This window comes from Sturnus vulgaris, chromosome 12, assembly GCF_052056855.1.
Source record: "Sturnus vulgaris isolate bStuVul1 chromosome 12, bStuVul1.hap1, whole genome shotgun sequence".
In the NCBI taxonomy this organism is placed as follows: Eukaryota; Metazoa; Chordata; class Aves; order Passeriformes; family Sturnidae; genus Sturnus; species Sturnus vulgaris.
Genome location: NC_142254.1, coordinates 17,629,721 through 17,647,974, shown reverse-complemented (window position 1 = coordinate 17,647,974; position 18,254 = coordinate 17,629,721). Strand labels below are relative to the sequence as shown.

Below are 18,254 nucleotides of genomic sequence, written 5' to 3'. Positions count from 1 at the left end.
TGAGATAATTTTTTTCTGCTTTTATTCTCAGATCTGTAAGCATACAATTTGCTTTAAATGCTCACAAGCAAGTTAAGTTGCCAAGCAAAGAAAATGACAGAGTACTTCTGGAAAAGAAAAGAAACCTTGGGGAGAGAGGATAATATTCTTAAAAACCCATTGATCCTCACTTTATTTTTAAGTAAAACACTGATGATGTATTTCAGATTATTGAACAGGAATAAAATGACAACAGTCAAGCTTCCACTTCGGGTGAAGTCATTCTGTTTAACCACAATTCCCCAAGTGCACTAAAAATACATCTTCATTGGCACAAGAAGCCTGCAACCTATCTTTAAGATGAAGACTAAATTCTGGCAGCACTGCACAAACAGAGGGATGGAGTGCTCATTAAGATACAAATTAATTACTATAATTAAAGCAATTAGTTCAAATAAACAGATTAAGTACAAGACTCTTTCCAAGATCCCCCACAAGCCATGTCGCTCTGGGTTCTCAGTATCAGGGTCAACATGCACTGATGGGCAATTTGGGAATCCTGAGCTGTGACTGCAAGCAAAGCCTGCTTGATAAAGACTCCCATAAGACTTTTCACAAGCTCCTCCTTGGATTTGTACTTGAGTTTCCCCTTCTCTTAAGTGATATTATCATCTAACTTCTGTGAGAAATCAGGAAAATAAAATCAGAGATATAGTAGCATGCAGAAAGTGAGGTCCCTTCATTATGTCATGTTAATCATGGCCTCCAGTGATGCAATTTTGCCTTGAAAGACACACCCAGGTGCTTGTAACTGTAATAAACAGCTGTAAAAGGCAATTGAGAAGCATCACTTGGAACACAGGCCATCTGTCTGTCCCCGTATTTGCATTACCCTCCATTGCATGGCTTTGTGCAATTCCCATGCAGCTCTGTACTTGCAAGGGGAAGGTGGCCCAGTTAATCCAAATCCCAGGAGACAAATGTCCAACATCTCCTCAAACTCAGCTCATCTGCCCAGAGCTATGATTTCTCTTATAATCTAGCAAAAGCTCATTGCTTAACTTCTCGCTCTTCTAAATGCTGGCACCTTTTGACTAAAAATTTAGTCTTCATAGTTTTTTATGCATCAGTTTCTGCCACAGCAGCCAACATATCAAAATCCCTGCCTGGTCTCCAGCAGTCCATAAAAATCTTACAGTAAATCCTGCAGTTGAAGACTTACTGCTGGTACCTTGCTGGGTGCACTAGACAGCAAAAATAAATAAATGGCTAATGAAAGAAAAAGCATTAACTTAGTTCCACAGAGCACTTGGAGATTTTGTTTTATTTTCTGTTTCCTCTTGGTTCATAAAACATTCGAAAAGTTTGGAAGTTCTCTGAAAAGCAGGGTTATTTTTCCCCACAAGAAAAAACAGTTCTAGGGCAAAGATACACTCAGAAACTCCAGAAACCCTGGAGACCTGACTGCAGGACAGTCTGCCAGGCAGCAACTAACCCCTTTAAAGAAAACTGAGTTACTGCTTTATGTTATAATACCTTTTTTTCAATAGTACACCAGAGATTTCTCGCTGATATGTTTCCAAGTCCCTTCTAGAGGCATGCTTATTAGATCTTAGGAATCTCTGGACAGGAAAAGCTCAGAGAGGACACAGTCCTGGGTTCCCAGACTGGTGCTGCAATTCTGAGATCTTGACACAGGTCAATTCACAGACAGATAGATTTAGATTCTTCATTTCCAATATAATTTTCTATGTTACAAACATAACACAGCATTGAACATGTCAGGGACTACTCTTGGTGGCAAAAAAAAAAAAAAAAAATTAATGCTTTCCAAAGTGCAGTTACCCACAAGACCACTCTGACATTTGAGGAGTCAAGAGGAGCTATTATTAGCTGTGTCTAATAATATTGCAAGTTCCCGCCCATGGAATCTGTGTGCAATCCTCCATTGAATTGGCAGCCTTTGGCAGTATCACTGCCACAAGATTTGAACCAGGCAAGCCTCAAAAAAACTGCCATAGCACTGTGTAGCCAGCTTGAAAATACCCTCACTGCTCTAGGGAGATGAGTGATCCCTTTGGAATTGGTTTTTGGAACAGCAAACTAATGAATCACTAACAGCTCTAAAGTAGACAGAATGTATTGCAACACAGCATGGAGTGCTGCAGAGCCGAAGGAAATCTGTTTACAGTGCTTCAACAGACACTTGAAATCAAGATGCTCAACAAAGATGAGGCTGTTAAGAGAGATTTGAGGCTCCAAGTGTTGAAGTTCCAAGTGAAGTTATCCCCACCAGGACCAGCAGCCATTCCTTGGTGCCAGGGATGGGCTCTGACCCAAGAGTAACAAAGGCAAGGCACAGCTCCAGGGAGGGCATCCACATGGAAACAGAGCAAGGGACGGAGCAAGAAACAGCCCAGCTCTCCTGGGCTTGCTGGTGCCTGTCCTTCAGTGCTAACAGAGATCAGAACCCACTTCTGTCATTCAGACACACTCAGTGCCACCCTCCCCGCAGCCACAGCCGCCTAGAACTTTGTCACTATGATTTATGTGATATTTGCTAATAGTACAGGGTTGACACCAAACTTTGCAATCAAGCCAGAGGTCAGCCTGATGCATATGGTTGGTGGGATAGGAAAAGGCACTGCTTTACAGTTCAGATTCTTAGTGAAGCAGCATAGTCTAAAAAGAGAAGCTAAAACACAGAAACAATATCAAAGTTGACACAGAGTTTGCTGGGCTAGGGGAAAAACCAAAGCTCAAAACTCACTTCAAACTAAGGACACTCAAAGCCACAGCTTTGAGTAAACTCACTGCCCTGCTTTTTCCCAGCCAAAGCTGGGCTATTACACAAATATGATGCTTTGGCCAAAAGGCCAGAAATGTAGTCCCAAAAGTAGGCAGAAAGGAGCACAACTTTGAAGGGAATAGCTAGAGCTTTGTTTGGGAAAGACAGAAATTTCAATTTCAATTCACTAGTGCTGCTTATCCAATGACTAGTAACATATTTTACAACAGAGAATTACTAAATAAGACAGAATACCAGTTAATCTCTTCCTTTCCTACCCCCCCCTTCTTAAGTTCACAAATTCTACAACCCTCCCAGTTCAGCAGCCTTGTTTTAGCATGAAGCCTTGCCAGTAGCACTGAACAAAACCAGAGAAAGCTTTCATTAGAGGTGCTCAGGAAGCTGATCAGGTAGTTTATCCATTCACACAAAAATATGTAAAAGGGGCTATTTAAAAGAAAAATAGATTATTCTTAAAGTAAATTCCTCAAGATTTGTTGTTAGTGAATTTCATGTAAACACAACCACCAGAAGTGATTACACAATGAACCAAGGAACTAAGTGGGATGAGGGAAAAATGTTTCTCTTTGCTGCACAAGACTTGACCAGCATATGACAGGCAGCAGGGTAGCACAAATAAATCAAAGATGGACTATCATTTATAACTAAGAAGCTTCAGACCAAAAAAACCATCCAAATTCCACTGCAGTTAATGGAAAGTAGTTTTAGAAATATCAAAAATAGTTGTAGCAATGCCAGATCAGAGTCCTACCCAGCAGCTGCAAAATCTTCCCTCCCTTCCCCAAAGAGGTTCAAGATGAGAGTTTAACCTGGTCACCTCAGTTAAAACCTACCCCTAGCCCAGAACCTGGCACACAGCTCTGCACACCCTGTACATCTCTGGCTTGTAGGCTGGGAGAGATGGACTGCACAAACCTCCTCTGCTTGTAAAGCACAGGAATGTGCTCACAAATCAACCACAGTTTTACGAGGAAAAGAAGGGAGGATCTTCAGTTCCCGTCATACTTGGAGCGTTACTCAGAGCTGCACATCCTCCCCAGTGGAGCTGTGATGCTGTGGGGAGTGGCAGTGTCACAGGGCTGATGTGCCCCAATCACACCTCTATTTCCATCCCCTGCCCTTCCAAGAGGGCTCCAGTGAGACTGAGCTCTGCAGCCCTGACTGAGCAGAGCCTGACACCACAGAGCACCCACGGAGTTACTCCCTTTTTAAAGCACCTCACAGCAGTGATACGAGGTGGCTGCATCCAAGCTATGGCCGCAGCTGGCTGAGGACTGTGGCAGAAACGTCCCACAGGTGCCCAAGCCTTAGCTCTGTGTCAGTGCTACTGATTTAAAGTGACACTTCCAGGGAAACTTTACACTTGGAATACAGACACCTGCCCACCAGGCAAGTCAGTCCAGACCAGACTGCTAATTATATAAGCACAGCATACCAAACAGTAAAGATTTTTGGCTGCAGCAGACATCAGGCTAATCCCTGACCTGAGAAAATCAAAGTTGACCTGTACCTCTACACCAATACCAGGCTAACTCACACACAGTGGAGCAGAAGGAACAACAGTGGAGCTCAGGCCTGGGGGCCTCTGTGCTACTCAGGCTCCCAAGGCAGAAATCAGAATGCTGGTCTGCTTGCAGTCATTACACATGTACAAGGAAAAACTGCAAAGTAACTATTTTTCTATTTTTGTTTTCCATTCAATGTTTTGAAAGGTCAAATGTATTTGCACTCTGCTGTGTTGCCTTTATCAGTGCTTAAACTCAAGCACTGCCAGATGAATCACAAGTCATACAAACGTCCCAGAAATACAATGTCAGAAGCAGATCCATTGTACATGAATTGTGTGCTCAATTGTCAGGGGAGGATTGTTTCTGTTTGAAGCATGGAAAGACCTGCAGAAAACTAACAGCTAGTTTGCAAATGTGCCTGAAGCCAGGTTCTCTTCCTTTTAATCTCTTGCTCTTTAGCTGGCCAACAAGAGTTGTCAGAAAAATAAGAGAAATGTAATTTCACAGATTTATTCCTTATTAGCAGAAGTGGCAGGAGAGGGGAAGTCACATAATATATGACAAAACTTTAGAGCATTTCTCTTTCCTAACAGTTGCCCCTTTTCAGCAAGAATCATCCAGCTGTTCCTGGTAGCTGCCTTGTTTCATATTTATTGCTAGAGAACCATAACAGAGTTGTACTTCCCTTCTGAGGTCCCTGACCCTTTCCTACCTTTTCATTTTCTTTGGGACATACTCATGTCCATCAGTAAACAGTTGAAATCCTGCTGGCGTCACACAGGGGACATGTTGAAAGTCACCTTCCTGATACACATAAACCAGCTCCAGACAGTTAAAGAAGTGACATACAAAGAGTTCCAAAAGAAATTGCAAAGTGCTGTCCTACAATGAAGGCTGCTTTGGCCTCACAATTTATACCCAGTTGTCTTCTGTTCTCTCTACTCCCTTTCCTTCCCCATCCAATTAGTCAGTTAGAGGAAAGAATGTCCTAAGTTTATTTCATCTGTGTGATAACAAGTTTCCCAAAGAATCAGTAGAATGGATTTAATGAATACAACATCAAAGCAGTAGGGATAAATGTTGTCCATCAAGACATAGAACAAATTATAATAAAGCCACAACAAAATATAAAATGTAAAAGAGAGGAGAATTCTGTGGCAGCTAATGAATGCTGGAAATGGATAAAGAGTTTTACAAAGGATTAAATTTCCTGCCTCTCATAAACCAGCATGCTGATATACACAAATGTGCATAAAACACATCACCATTTCCTGGTGCCAGCAACTTCAGATCTAGATATGAGCAAGAGCTCTGGATATGGGTGTCAGCCTAAGCTCTGAGGCAAGACTGTGCAAATGAAGATGTGGAAATCAGGCAAAAAGCAGACTGTGCTCCATTCCCGTATACATTTGTTGACTGTATCACAAATATAAAAGGCTGCTTTCCAAATCCTAACAGCTGCAGAAAGTGACAGAACATTGAACACCATTTCATTTTCCTTTTTCCCTTGGTTTTGCTTTCCCTTCCATTTTCATGTTTTAAGGTTTGCTCCTCTTTCTTGTGCTCCCCAGTCAACCAGTGAAAAGGAGAAAAAATTCAGCAGCTGTGTCAGCATGTTTATTAACAAATTACTACCCCAGCACTTCTGACTCCAGGAGATCACCAACCTAACACCATTACTGGGGACAATAAATGAAATTCTTTTCCACATGTGCAGAAAGAACTAGACTGCTCTAAGGGACTGATAGAGAAAGGAATAGGATGATATGAACATATCAGGAAAAGTACAAGGTTTGGGCCAGATGCACAAGTATTGACATTACAGCATTTAGAGTTCCCTACCACATTAACCAAAGGTTAGAACTTAACACTGCACTAACTCTGGGGAATCTTCAGATTACCCAGTGAAAATATGACCCATGGGAAATGTTAAAGGAAAGCAACTCCTTAAGTGTATTTGGTTCTCCTCAAAGTGCAGAAAACCTCCATCCTCTTCTATCACCAAAAAAAAACTCTATAAGCACCAAGAACAGGGATGGACTTTCAGCAGAGCCTGGTGAACACCATCTAAAGTTGCACCACAGTAGTCAAAATTATTCATGGTAGTAAAAATCATTCACCCTTTCACCCAGCACTAGGAGTTCTAGAGGAAAGTTTGAGTATAAATACTAAAAGCACTCAGACTATCTGAATTATTTTAAACAGATGGAGGAGAAAAGAGAAAAAAGTAATTTGAACAAGGAAATTACAGGAATGCTGATGCTTCCAGTCAGCCTGGAGGTAAGGCAGAGAGAACAATTCACGCTGTGCACGATGGCTTTTTATTCCTACATATCCCAGCTAGACTCCACAAACACACAGCATGCAGAAATCAAAAGTCAAGAACGAGTTGGAGAAACAATTCTGCTCAGGTTCAACATGAGTTATTGCAGACAAGCAAGTCAGTTTGTTTAACGCAAACTCCTTCACCCACCCTATAATCAATGTTTAGCTCCCATGCACAGCAAGAAACAGGTTTTGTGCTTGTGTGCCTTTGACTCCTGAAGGAGGAAAAAGCTTTGAAAATTCTATTATTGGGAAGCAAGTGCAAGACTGAATCCTCATTCCAAAGAGACAAACACACAGGAAGAAGCAGCTGTTCCATAAAATCAGACTTTGGCTTTCAACAGTCCTTACAAATCCACAGAATCCCATGTTTTGGGCATGTAACCAATAGTGCATCCATGTGTCCTAGCCCTCCCAGGAATTCAAACATTTGGGTGCATCTCCCTAACAGTGATACTTTTGGTCAGCAACATCCCACTTCCAGAAGTTAAACTTGGAAGGGAAACAGCCATGACCAGCAGCTCAGCTCCGACCAGAGCAGCTCAAGTTTTTGGCATCTGCCTCCTCCAAACTGAGGAAAGGAAGGAACACAAGAACCTCTGTCAGTGAGCAGATGGTGGGATAAATATTCTGCCACTGAGATGGTCTCCTGTTGCAGAGGAAAGATGCAGAACTTCTACCCTACCCAATTGAGCTGGTTGTGCATTATCTGTCCCCATTTTCTACCCCAAACTGCTGTGGTCTGAAATGAGTTGAGTGTTAACAGAACTGCCAGCCTCATCCTCCTCCTCTGCTCCATTGTGTCAGCAGCCATCACAAACACCAGCTATGAGCAAGCACTCTCCATTTCCTTATGCCTAAAGAACTCTGTGCAGCTATGATTATATTTTATTAGTTTCCTCTCTATGCAAGTAAGTACTGTATAGACATAGGCAGTTCCTTGGCAAATCATAACTAATTACACTCTTGAAAGTTGAGCTGCATTATTAAAAAGTACTGAAAACACCACCTTCTGATTGGCCTGAAGACTGGATTTATTCTGGGCTCCCTCCAATCAGAATTAATCTTTCTGGAGTACAATGAAGTGTCACCACTGAATCAACACCAGCAGCCCAAGTGACAGCAGCCAACATCATTACTCACCTAAGATAACAGACCTCAAGTCATTGAAACAGGCAGATGTTGGAGGCTGTCTCCCATTTCAGAATAATGTTCCTGTCGTAACTGAGCAGTTATTTTAGGGAAGCAAGGATAAATTCATTACCATTTGTAGGGTGCTCAGATATCATAGCAATAGAAGCCGTGTAAGCATCCCGGTACACGCACAGTAGGAATGCACATGGCACTGACACCAACCATCCTTCACCCAGACAACAAAAGGAGGGGCAATGCAATCAATCCACTTCCACTGGAGGCTTGCTCCTGGGTTGGTGTGAGCAGCAATGCTTTGCTATTGCAAACACACAAAACTGAAGTTGAGAGATGTGCAAGACCAGAAGTAATTACCACAAGAGACAAAATTTCATGATTTATTCCCAGCATCCTTATCTTACTCCTGGTAACACATGGTATGAGAACTTATCAGCTGCTCTTTTTCCAGATTACAATAATCAATACCCTCACCACACAAAGTACCACATTTCTGTATTGATAACTAAACTGCAGAGATTAACAATTAGGGAAAACTGGTGGTGACATTTAACACTGGAGACTGCAGTCTTGTTTATTATTTTTAAATGAGACATTGTAGTTTTAAAACTTTAGAAGAAAACAATTATTTCAAAACCAGATGTAAGTGGTTTATCCATTCCCAAAAAGCAGGGAATGTGGGTGCAAGGAGGTGTGCTTCCCATTACTCTAGGCTTTCCTGATCATCCTTACAGCTTTTTTTCCACCAAATAATGACTCTTGCAATGATATCACCACATTCCACACAGAATCAGGTCCAGAAGCCCAGGTGCAAGACAGAGAATGGATTGAATGTTCAAGGCCAGGCTGGACAGGGCTTGGAGCAACCTGGTCTAATGGAAGGTGTCCCTGCTCATGGCAGAAGAGTTGGAATGGGATGATCTTTAAGGCCCTTCCAACTCAAACCATTTCATGATCCATTATTAAGGAAAGATGACCAAATATGAACCTGTCTAGTTTAGTGTTCAGGTCAGAGCTGTGTATCAGTAAATTGACAGGAATATCAATATCTATAAATCAAGATTTATAGAGTTCAGAGTCCAGTTATTTCAATCTGATAATGAATTATGAAAACAGACATTTTAGAAAACAATGCATTTCACTTTGCCTGGCACAAAATACAACCTTCAGGTAGCAAGCTAACAAACATGTCCAGAAATCAAAACATTTTTTATGTATTGCTCTATTTTAATATCATTCTCATTTATCTTTACCCACAGGTATTTCATTTTACATTTCACCTAGATAATAACCAGGACTTCCTGGCACTTGCAAGACCAGTTGTCTTGGCAGAAGGTCAAGCTGAACACCTTTTAATTTGGCTGGTTATTTAACTGTACAGATCAACTCAAACCTGCAGCTGAGACACCCATTCTTGCTGCAGAGCGCAGTTGGAGTTGCTCAGCTTCCTCTGACAGAGCTCTGAAACAATGGCTTTAATGGGGAAGGAAATGCCCATCCAATTCTAATGCCTAATTCCATCTCCTTTCACTCAGGGAGCAAAGTACCAGCTGCTCTGGATTTCCTGCTTTGTCAACTCTAGAGCAGTGCTATGTTCAGTTCTCACATTTTGTTATAGCTGTTTGTTGTCTGATAAAACACCATTCCTCAGGGATAACTCAGGGCTGTCTCAAGAGAAGTGTATAAATACACCTTATTTGGCAGCAGAGGAACTCAAAGCAAGAAAGTTTGTCTGAGAAAATGCAAGATCCTGAGGACACCATTTCTGGGGTTTTGTCTGCTCCCAAGGGTTACCAACTGCTGAAAATGTAATTAGACACAAGAACACTCTAACAGGCTAAGGAAGGGGAAACTTTACATGATACTCCCCTGCTTCTATCATTATATGCTATCTCTACAAGCTGTGGATGACGCTCCTATTTCAGGCAGCTGAGATGTGTCCCTTTATAAAGTGACCCCATGGACAGCTGCCAGCTTTTGTTTCACACTTATGGGTTCAAAATCCCCTGCGTTTGACTCCAGGACTCCCTATTGCCAACTTGCACAGAAGCCCAATTCCAAATTATGCCAAGATGAAAAGAAAGAGATTGAGTGTCTATAAAGTAGATGAGCCAATTATCAGCACGATAAGTGCTTTGTAACATGTTTGGGGTTTTTCACTCCGTAGCGGTTTGAACAAAACTCAACGTGTCAACGCTTTTATGGATTGATTTGAAGCAATATTAGCAGTTATCTATGCTCTTTCCACGGCTGTGCTCCTGCCTGTGTGGCAGCCAGCCATTGAGAATCAGGACTCCCTCAGCTGTGTGTCTGGTCACGTTTGTCAACCTGGCCTTGGAGCAGGAAAGAAGCTCTCACACCCAGCCCAGGGAAGGGAGAAGGTAACAAACAGCAGCCTTCAGCATACAAATACTAACAGCTGAGGTAACCTGAGCTTACAGGTACAGATATTTGCAAGATATGAGATGAGATATGAGCATCTCCTTTCCGAAATTCCAATTGTATGTATAAACATTTCTTTGCATACTGCCACATTAACAGTGCTGTGACATCTCAATGGCCTAGAACCTGAGGTTTGCAGCATCTTGAGTCCTTGCTACACACAAGTTCCACAAGGTCCATCTGCCACGATTACTCAAAATCCTAAAATGTCTGCAAAATTTTAGAAACCCACTTGCTGTCTGTACTGTTAGCACAGCCTTCATACACACAAGGATTATTTGCTCTTCATTACATACCAAGCTGCAAAGTCCTTGGGAATTAAATATTAACTTTTAGAAATATATACATTGCCATTACTAATAAGGAATTAAGCATTAGTTGTTCACAGCAAGAGAATGAATTAATTTAGACTGAAATAGATAGGTATTATTAATGGTTTGCTAGGGTTTTTTTTAATTTATTTAGATGATAGCTTTGGGAGTAGAACCTTTATCAAATGGAGTCTAAGAAATCCTGGGTAATAAAATCTTATTAATTTCAGGGAGCTGTGTATGGGTGCCCAATTTTGAGACATTTCAAAAGCTTGAAGGATGTTCAGTTTCCTAAGAACAAGGCCCATAAAGATCCAAATTAGACATCCATACGTGGACATTCATAGATATCAGAACTTATTTAAACACCTTAATCAGCTTTTCCAAGTGGTTAGAGATACTGAAAACTGCTGTGTGCTGAAAAGATTCACCTCACTCTTAATATGTCATATTTATTTTAGTCTGTTCATAGAACTGGTTTAACCAACTCCATCTAACCAAATCTTAAAATTCTTCCTTTTTTCCCCTAGCCAAGAAAATTAATAGTGCAAAACAGTAGAATATTGGATAAGATAGGAGCAGAATGAGTTCCCTCCATATAAAACAATAAGGCTTTCAAAGAATTAGATTCTTCCATTTGACAGAGAATATAGTCCACATCACACACACAAAAATAATTTAAAAGCAGTAGTGGGCACATTTCCAAGACCTCTGAATAATGAAACAGTGGCTAATAAAGAAAGTCTTATTTTTCTCTCCTCTTTGGCATTTAATATCCTCCTGATTTGTGTACACTAGCATTGTGTTAGCTGCAGGACACATGAAGTGACAGAAAAACACAGCCTCACATCTGGGCTGGTCCCATCCATCTGGAGATTAGGGCAGGGCACAGTACGACCATATGGCCATGATCAAGAACCCACTAATATCATCCAGACTTAACTGGGAAATGCAATAGCCCACTTAGACTCCTAAGGATGATAAATGCCTCTCATTGTGTTTCTCCTCCCCTGTGGACATTGTAGATTTGTCTTTTTGCCTGCACAGATGAACCTCTAGTTAGAATCACAGAATATGTGGAATTGGAAGGGACTCACAAGGATTATAAAATCCAGTTCCTGGCCCTGCATAGGACTGCCTGTCACTCCGTGTGCCCAAGAGCATTGTCCAAACTCTTCCTGAGCTCCCTCAGGCTCAGTGGTGCAACCACTGCCCTGGGGAATCTATTTCACCATCTGGGTGACAAACTTTTCCTAATGTCAAACCTAAGTCTCCCGTGACACAACTTCAGGCCATTCCCTGGGGTCCTGTCACTGGTCACACAGAGCAGAGACAAGTGTCTGCTCCTCCTCTTCTCCTCAGGAGGAACTTGTGACTGCAATGACGCCTCCCCTCAGCCTCCTCCCGGCTGAACAAGCCAAGTGCCCTCAGACACTCCTCACACTATTTCCCCTCAAGGCCCTTCACCGTCTTCACTGCCCTGCTTTGGACACTCTCTAATAGTTTAGTATCTTTGTTATATTGTGGTGACCAAAAACACCCTCAGCACTCAAGGTGAGGCTGCCCCAGTGGTGAGCAGAGCAGGACAATCCCCTCCCTTTCCCAGCTGGCAAGCTGAGCCTGATGCCCCCAGGATACAGTTGTCCCTGCTGGCTGGAATATCAAAATATCAAAACAGTGAATTTTGCCCCGTAACTGTCCATGAAACAATATAAAACCTGCTAACCTGACATTTATATTCAAAGTCCTACATGAAGCCCCCATCCTCCAGAAAGGTTTATGTAGTCATAGGAACTCTGAAACCTGAGACCAAAATCCTAACATGCAGCACCCTGGTACAACCCAGCAGCTGAAGATTAGAGATGCAACTCCATCAGTGATGCAGGAGGAGTGGAACACTGAGAGCTCTGTCATCTGGCTTGCTTTTACATATTAATAGAATGGGACGTGCCTGTTTATCTTGCAGCAAACAGGAAGAAAAGGAAGGCAGTGCTTCACAACTCCTTGAAGGGGCACTGCTGTTGCCATCTACATGGCTCTAATAGTCCCTGTTGTACTGGTCTATTGAGACAGCTTTTAGGAATACTAATTTTTTAGCTGTCAAAAAGTCACTAAAAGCCAAGTCAATAACTCCCACTGGATCACAGCACCAATATTACATGTGCTAAGAAAATCTTTTTGAAGTTTTGATTGTCAGAACCAGAAAGCAGGTCCCAACATATCACCTAAGCTATGTCTTAGATTGAAGGATCTAATCTCAGGGAGTACACAAAGCAGGGTTTAATTGCCATAAGTGCAGAAACATTTTCATGTTTTCACTTGTCTACTATAACAAACCCCCTTGCTTAGCAGTAAGGACTGTGGTCAGATCCTGTTCAAGATATTTTTAGAGGCTAGAGCTGTAGCCAAAAGCCATCCTAATTCACCAGTGCCAGCCTTCCCTCCAAGGTAATATTTGAGAAATAGGACAGCACAACTGCTGGAATGGCTCTGGGTTTTGGGAGACACCATCTTGTCATGAGATATGCAACTGGAAGATGTTTTTTGACTGCAGAGCCAAAAATGATGGCCTAAAACCGTGAGGAGCAAGTGTCAGCCTGTTCACAAAGTGCACATCAGTAGAACTAAATATTCAGAGTAACTGACAACTGAGATTCTCTAACATCTTTTAAGCATTTTTACAACTCTGATATAGCACAAGAACCAAAGAGCTTCTCCTCTAGAACTCTCAAATAATAAGACCTACAGCAACATGATAGAACAGGGAGATACTTGGTCAGAAATTGAACATCATCTGAAATGTTATATCAACACACTTGTGTGAGCAAGACTTGTCCTTTTTCCTGAAGCTGTTAAATTTCTTTTGCTTTCAATACCTGGGTGCTGCCTTTCATGCTGTGCATGGAGCCCTCTTCTGGAGAAATTTGAACAAATAAAAGCTCAAGAATGCAGCAGTCTGGGCTCTGCATTAGGGGAAAGAGTTTGAGGACTAATTTTCTCCATTCTAATGACAAGCTTGTAAAATCTACACATTTTTCCAATTTACTTAGTCGCAACCCAGTGAAATGTGGCAGCTATTGTTAAAATTATTAAAAATATGGGGGGTTTTCCTCACCTAAGTAAGCCTTAATTACAAATTGTGAGTCATCTCTCTGCACGAAACACATAACATAGAAAAGGAAGCCTGTGAACAACTTTTGTTTTGAAACAAATATTTTGTATATAGGTTTTAGAAGATACCCTTTGGGGAAAATGTAAAACATGAAGATTTTTAAATCCATCAGATCAGAGAATGCATTTACTGCTTACTGTACCCTGCATAGTAAACTGCATAAGCTACCAGAGTACATTTAGTTTTTATTGTCAGCTTCAGATCAATAAAGCTGTATATTATAGTTATGCTTTGGAGTTCTAAATGTGAGTCTGAATTAAAAGATTACTTGGAACATCTTTCTCAGTTATTCCAGCTAATGCTCAGTTTTCCTCTTAGTGAAAACAGAACAGTTGGTAGTAGTGTAGACTAAATCTTTGCAAATGGAAAAATTAATTTATTTCCCACCTGTTTACCACAGTTTTTGCATACATACTTAATGGGCTGCTTTGATATGAAAAAGTGATTCTCCATCTTCATCCTTTTAATGCCTCAAAAGGCAAAGTTTTTGTACTTTAAAAATGCAGTTGAATTAGAAGCAGACCAAGAAAACATAAAACTCAAGTTACTAATTTTAGAAATGGTCTTTCCATTAAAAACAAACTTTTTACAGTTCATGTTCCTATTGATAAAAATTTCCTCAAACTTTTTTCTCTGCACTGTAAACTTTGCTATCATTACTTTGAAACTAAGTTATCACTATCTTCTGCTTCCACAGAAAGATTACTAAATTGCTCCTGCTTAAAAAGAATTCTATCAAACTTGGTCCTTTCTGGTTCCACTAGCATTGCATTATGAGATTCTTGCTACTCCTAAGGGAGAAAAAAAGAAAACTTGCAGAAAAAGATCCCCAAATGTGTTACAACCACTACACAAGCAGATGGCTGCATTTGTTTAATATGTTGTTTCTCACATTCTTCTGTTTACTTTTCCTGTCACATGAAAGCTGTGCATGTGGGGTGTCAGAGACAAAAGCCAAACAGCATTTCAGTAAATCCCATTTCTTTCCCTAGCATGGCACCCACTCTACTTCATACTTTAACCTGCCAATACTCAACAACCTAGACCTGAAGACAGAATTACAAACACTTCCACATTAGTCTGATTCATCCCCCAATTCATTAACTCTTAAGACATGATCTAGAAAGTAAACTTGGAGCTGCATTTGCTCACATGGTGGAAAGAGACATGGCCAGATAGAGCTGTACATGCTGATAAAGAAGATGGAGTGCAATTTGAGCATTTGTGTTGGAAGCAAGGCTAAAGCACCACAAGCACAGCCCTGTGGTATAGCAGAACTCAGCCCAGCCTGGGAAGGAACTCTGAAGTATCACTGAAGTTATCAGTAAAGTGCACAGCTGTTTTCAGGTGTCTGCACCTTGTCTGATTTTCAGTAGACATTAATGTTAAAAAAATACCAGCTATGTTTAATAGGCCCTAGAAGTCTGTCCTCCTGTATCACATATATACTGCTTGCTTTCCTACAAGCGACCACTAAAGAAAATCCAAACTCAAGCTGATTAATTCAGCAGTGTGTTAGAGAAGCTGTACCGAAAAAAAACCCAAAAATAAAAACAGGACTGAAAACAGAGAGAAAGCCAAGCAAAGCAGATGGGAGGTCTCCAAGCCAAGATGAGAGAGCACCAGTTCAGTGCATCCACAGGTTACCTTTCCACTGGCTGTGCCCTCTCCCCCAGCCCCTCTGCTCCCTGAGCGTTGTCTCCCATTGCCAGCCCGGGCTGGATCTCAGCCCACTTGTGACACCTTCTCGTCCCCAGGAGCCCTCTGGGTCTCCCCATCCCACGGGACAGTGCTCAGCCTTCCCTAGCAGCAGCTTGGCCGCTGTCCTGAGCCGGTCCTGGCAGAGCCCGGGCTGGCAGAGTGGCCCTGCCAGGAGCCCTCCATGTGGCACCAGCACACGCTGCTGGGCACCAAACCTATGTCCCAAGGCAGCTGTTTTCATTTGTTCCACTGCCCGGAGCAGGATTGTTATCCCGAACCCACCCAAATGCCTTTGTGCTTGCTCACTCCCAGTCCCCAGTCACCGAGCCTCCGGCTGTCCCGCAGCTCCAGCCACCCCCGTGTCCCTGCACTGACTCCTGAGCAGGTGAAACCAGGACCTGAACGTGCTAACCTTGATCCACAGATGTGTGCATTCAGTTCACCCTGCTGCCTCCTCCTCACACACTGTGTAGCCGCTCTCAGCGTTAATAAAGCTCTCCCAATGGTGATCCCTCAGGTTTTCTCCTTGGTGCCCTGTTTGGGATCAGCAGACCAAACGCCTGCTGGAGACTGCAGTTACACAAACACGGGGGTTCAAGCTCAGCGTCCCGAGCACTTATTTGACACTAAACCCCACCAACCCTCTAAGGGTTAACAAAACCGCTGGATTGCAAGTCAGAAAGGAATTAACTTTCATCCCTGCTCGTGCAGAGGATCTCAGCCCACTGTCACTAAATGCAAGTTTACAGAGCTCCCAGGAGGAAAGGAGGGAGAATGCACTTAATCTGGACAACAACAAAGGATTTCCAAACCTGCTCTGAGCTGCCCAAAAGTGAGCCCTGTAACAGCAGCGAGAGGAAAAGAGTGACCGGGAGGTGCTGAGAAGTGAAAGCCCAGCGAGTCCCTGCGCTTTGACAGGCAGCAGCAGCGGGGCTTCAGCAGCTCCGTGTTTTTAAAGCTGGGTGTTTTTTCCTCTGCTCTCTGGCAGAGGGGGATCTATTACATTTAATAAGAGAAAGGCTACATAGCAAGTCACTAACGGAGTATTACACATCTATCAGGAGAGTTCGGGAAACGGAGCCTTCTGCAAGGTCTGATTTTATTTTTTCCTCCATATTCCCCCCTAAAATCCTTTTATTAAAAAAAAAAAAAAAAAGGCAATAAATAACGTGAGCTGCCTGTAACAGCCTATAAACCTGCTACCCAGCACAAGCCACAGAGGAAAGAGGCAAATCAAAGTTGCAGCATTTGATATGACAGAAAATATCGCTGCTGCAGCTGCAACCGAGACACTTGAAAGATTCCCCCCACCACCCTTCCTGAAGGGAAACAAAAAAATGCTATATATCACACGGCAAATTGGTTGTAATTGTAAATCAGGGAACTCTGAGATTCTACATTCCTAGCAACTGGCTTAGAGGAGAAATCCTGCATCTTTAAGCAGTAATTCAGGCAATGTATAATTACTCAGAAATCAGAGCTGAATTACAAATACTTTCAAATCCAAACACACAAAAGCAGAAAGATGAAAGAAAGCAAGGAAAAAACCCACGCATTTCTTACCTGGGACAGCAGAAAAGACAGAGTAAGTTGAGTTTTGTGCTGCATTTTGCCAGACTAGAAGGTACCAGAGGCTTTTTCATTCATGCACTCGGCTGCACTGAGCATATTTTCACTGTGAAACAGCCTTTGAGAAGAGACTCTGCCTTGAGAGCCAGCCAACTTCCCAAATAGATCAGCAGCATCATCACTAAAGCATTGGATAGAGTCTGATGACCAGAACCAATGGCTTTACAAGGATGATTTCTTCACAAAGCATCCCCATTTTGCATCACACATATTGGGCAAGCACCTCTACAAACACAGCACCTTTAGAAAGCATTTTGCTTAGGTGTATTTCTGTGTTTAGTTTCAGTCTAACATCATGCTTTACAGATCTCAACAGTATTTTCCCTTTCAGAGAATGGAATTGCACGGAGGAAAATAAGAGCAACTCTGGGCACCCCTGCAAAGAGATTATCTTTATTAAAATGTTAATAAGGTAGACTTTATTTTCAATAATTAAAAAAAATGACCTCTGCAATTTTGGTTACTTTCAAGCCTTAGAGGGAGAACACAGTGAAATTTTTCAGTGCAGTAGAAATATGTGTTTTCCCCTCAATCTCACAAATCACAATGAAGACAGATCCATTCTAGCCTACAGAAAAAATGCATCACAAGGCAATAGATTTTATTAACTGCTCAGGTAATGGCAGAATTGGCTTTTAATTCAACAAACTAGAATCTAGGACAGAGTTTCAAAGGTGCATGTCCTTCAATTAGAAAAAGTTTTCCTGTTTGATAGAGGGGACCTGATGTCTCAAGGACCTGCTTTCTCTGGATTGGTTATGTTGCAGCCCAGCAAGCAACACAGGCAGATGGACCAAAGATTAGGAATTAATTTCCCTGAGTGCATTTCCAACTCCACCTCTCTTGCCACTCTCCAGTATCACAACACTCCAGTCCTTTTTTGAGCTGTCACCAGGGTTACTTAGCAGTACCCTTCCCCCATTTTTAGAAGGATCAAAAGTCTCCTCAGCTCTCATCAGTGATGTTTTTCCCTCACTTGCACATCCAGCAGAACCAGCTGCCATCACTTTCTGCTCTGCCCCACCACGGGTGGCTGCTGTGCTGGTGGAGATGAGAAGAAACGTGGGAAGGGAAAGGCAGGTAGGCAGATACGAAGGGATAAAGGAGCTACTAACCACTTTGAGCTCCCCAGCATCAGCAGGAGCCTCCAGCTGTGAATAACATTGTTTGATGCAACCACTGCCAGTCTACTGCTCAGAGCTTACATCTTCCTTTACATACCCACCAGA

General features: G+C 42.2%; 1 protein-coding gene across 2 annotated transcripts in view; it reads right to left on the bottom strand.

Annotated features, from left to right (window-relative positions):
- CDH13 (cadherin 13) overlaps nt 1-17,136 on the bottom strand; it is a 429,361-nt gene extending 412,225 nt beyond the window's left edge. Inside the window, exon 1 of one of the 2 annotated variants that reach the window (XM_014874444.2) lies at nt 16,960-17,136. In XM_014874444.2, the coding sequence (XP_014729930.1) occupies nt 16,960-17,004 (45 nt within the window). In that variant the 5' untranslated portion in view covers nt 17,005-17,136. The remainder of the gene's footprint in view (nt 1-16,959) is intronic. The other variant, XM_014874443.2, reaches the window with a different exon arrangement.
- Nucleotides 17,137-18,254: the final 1,118 nt, after the last annotated feature.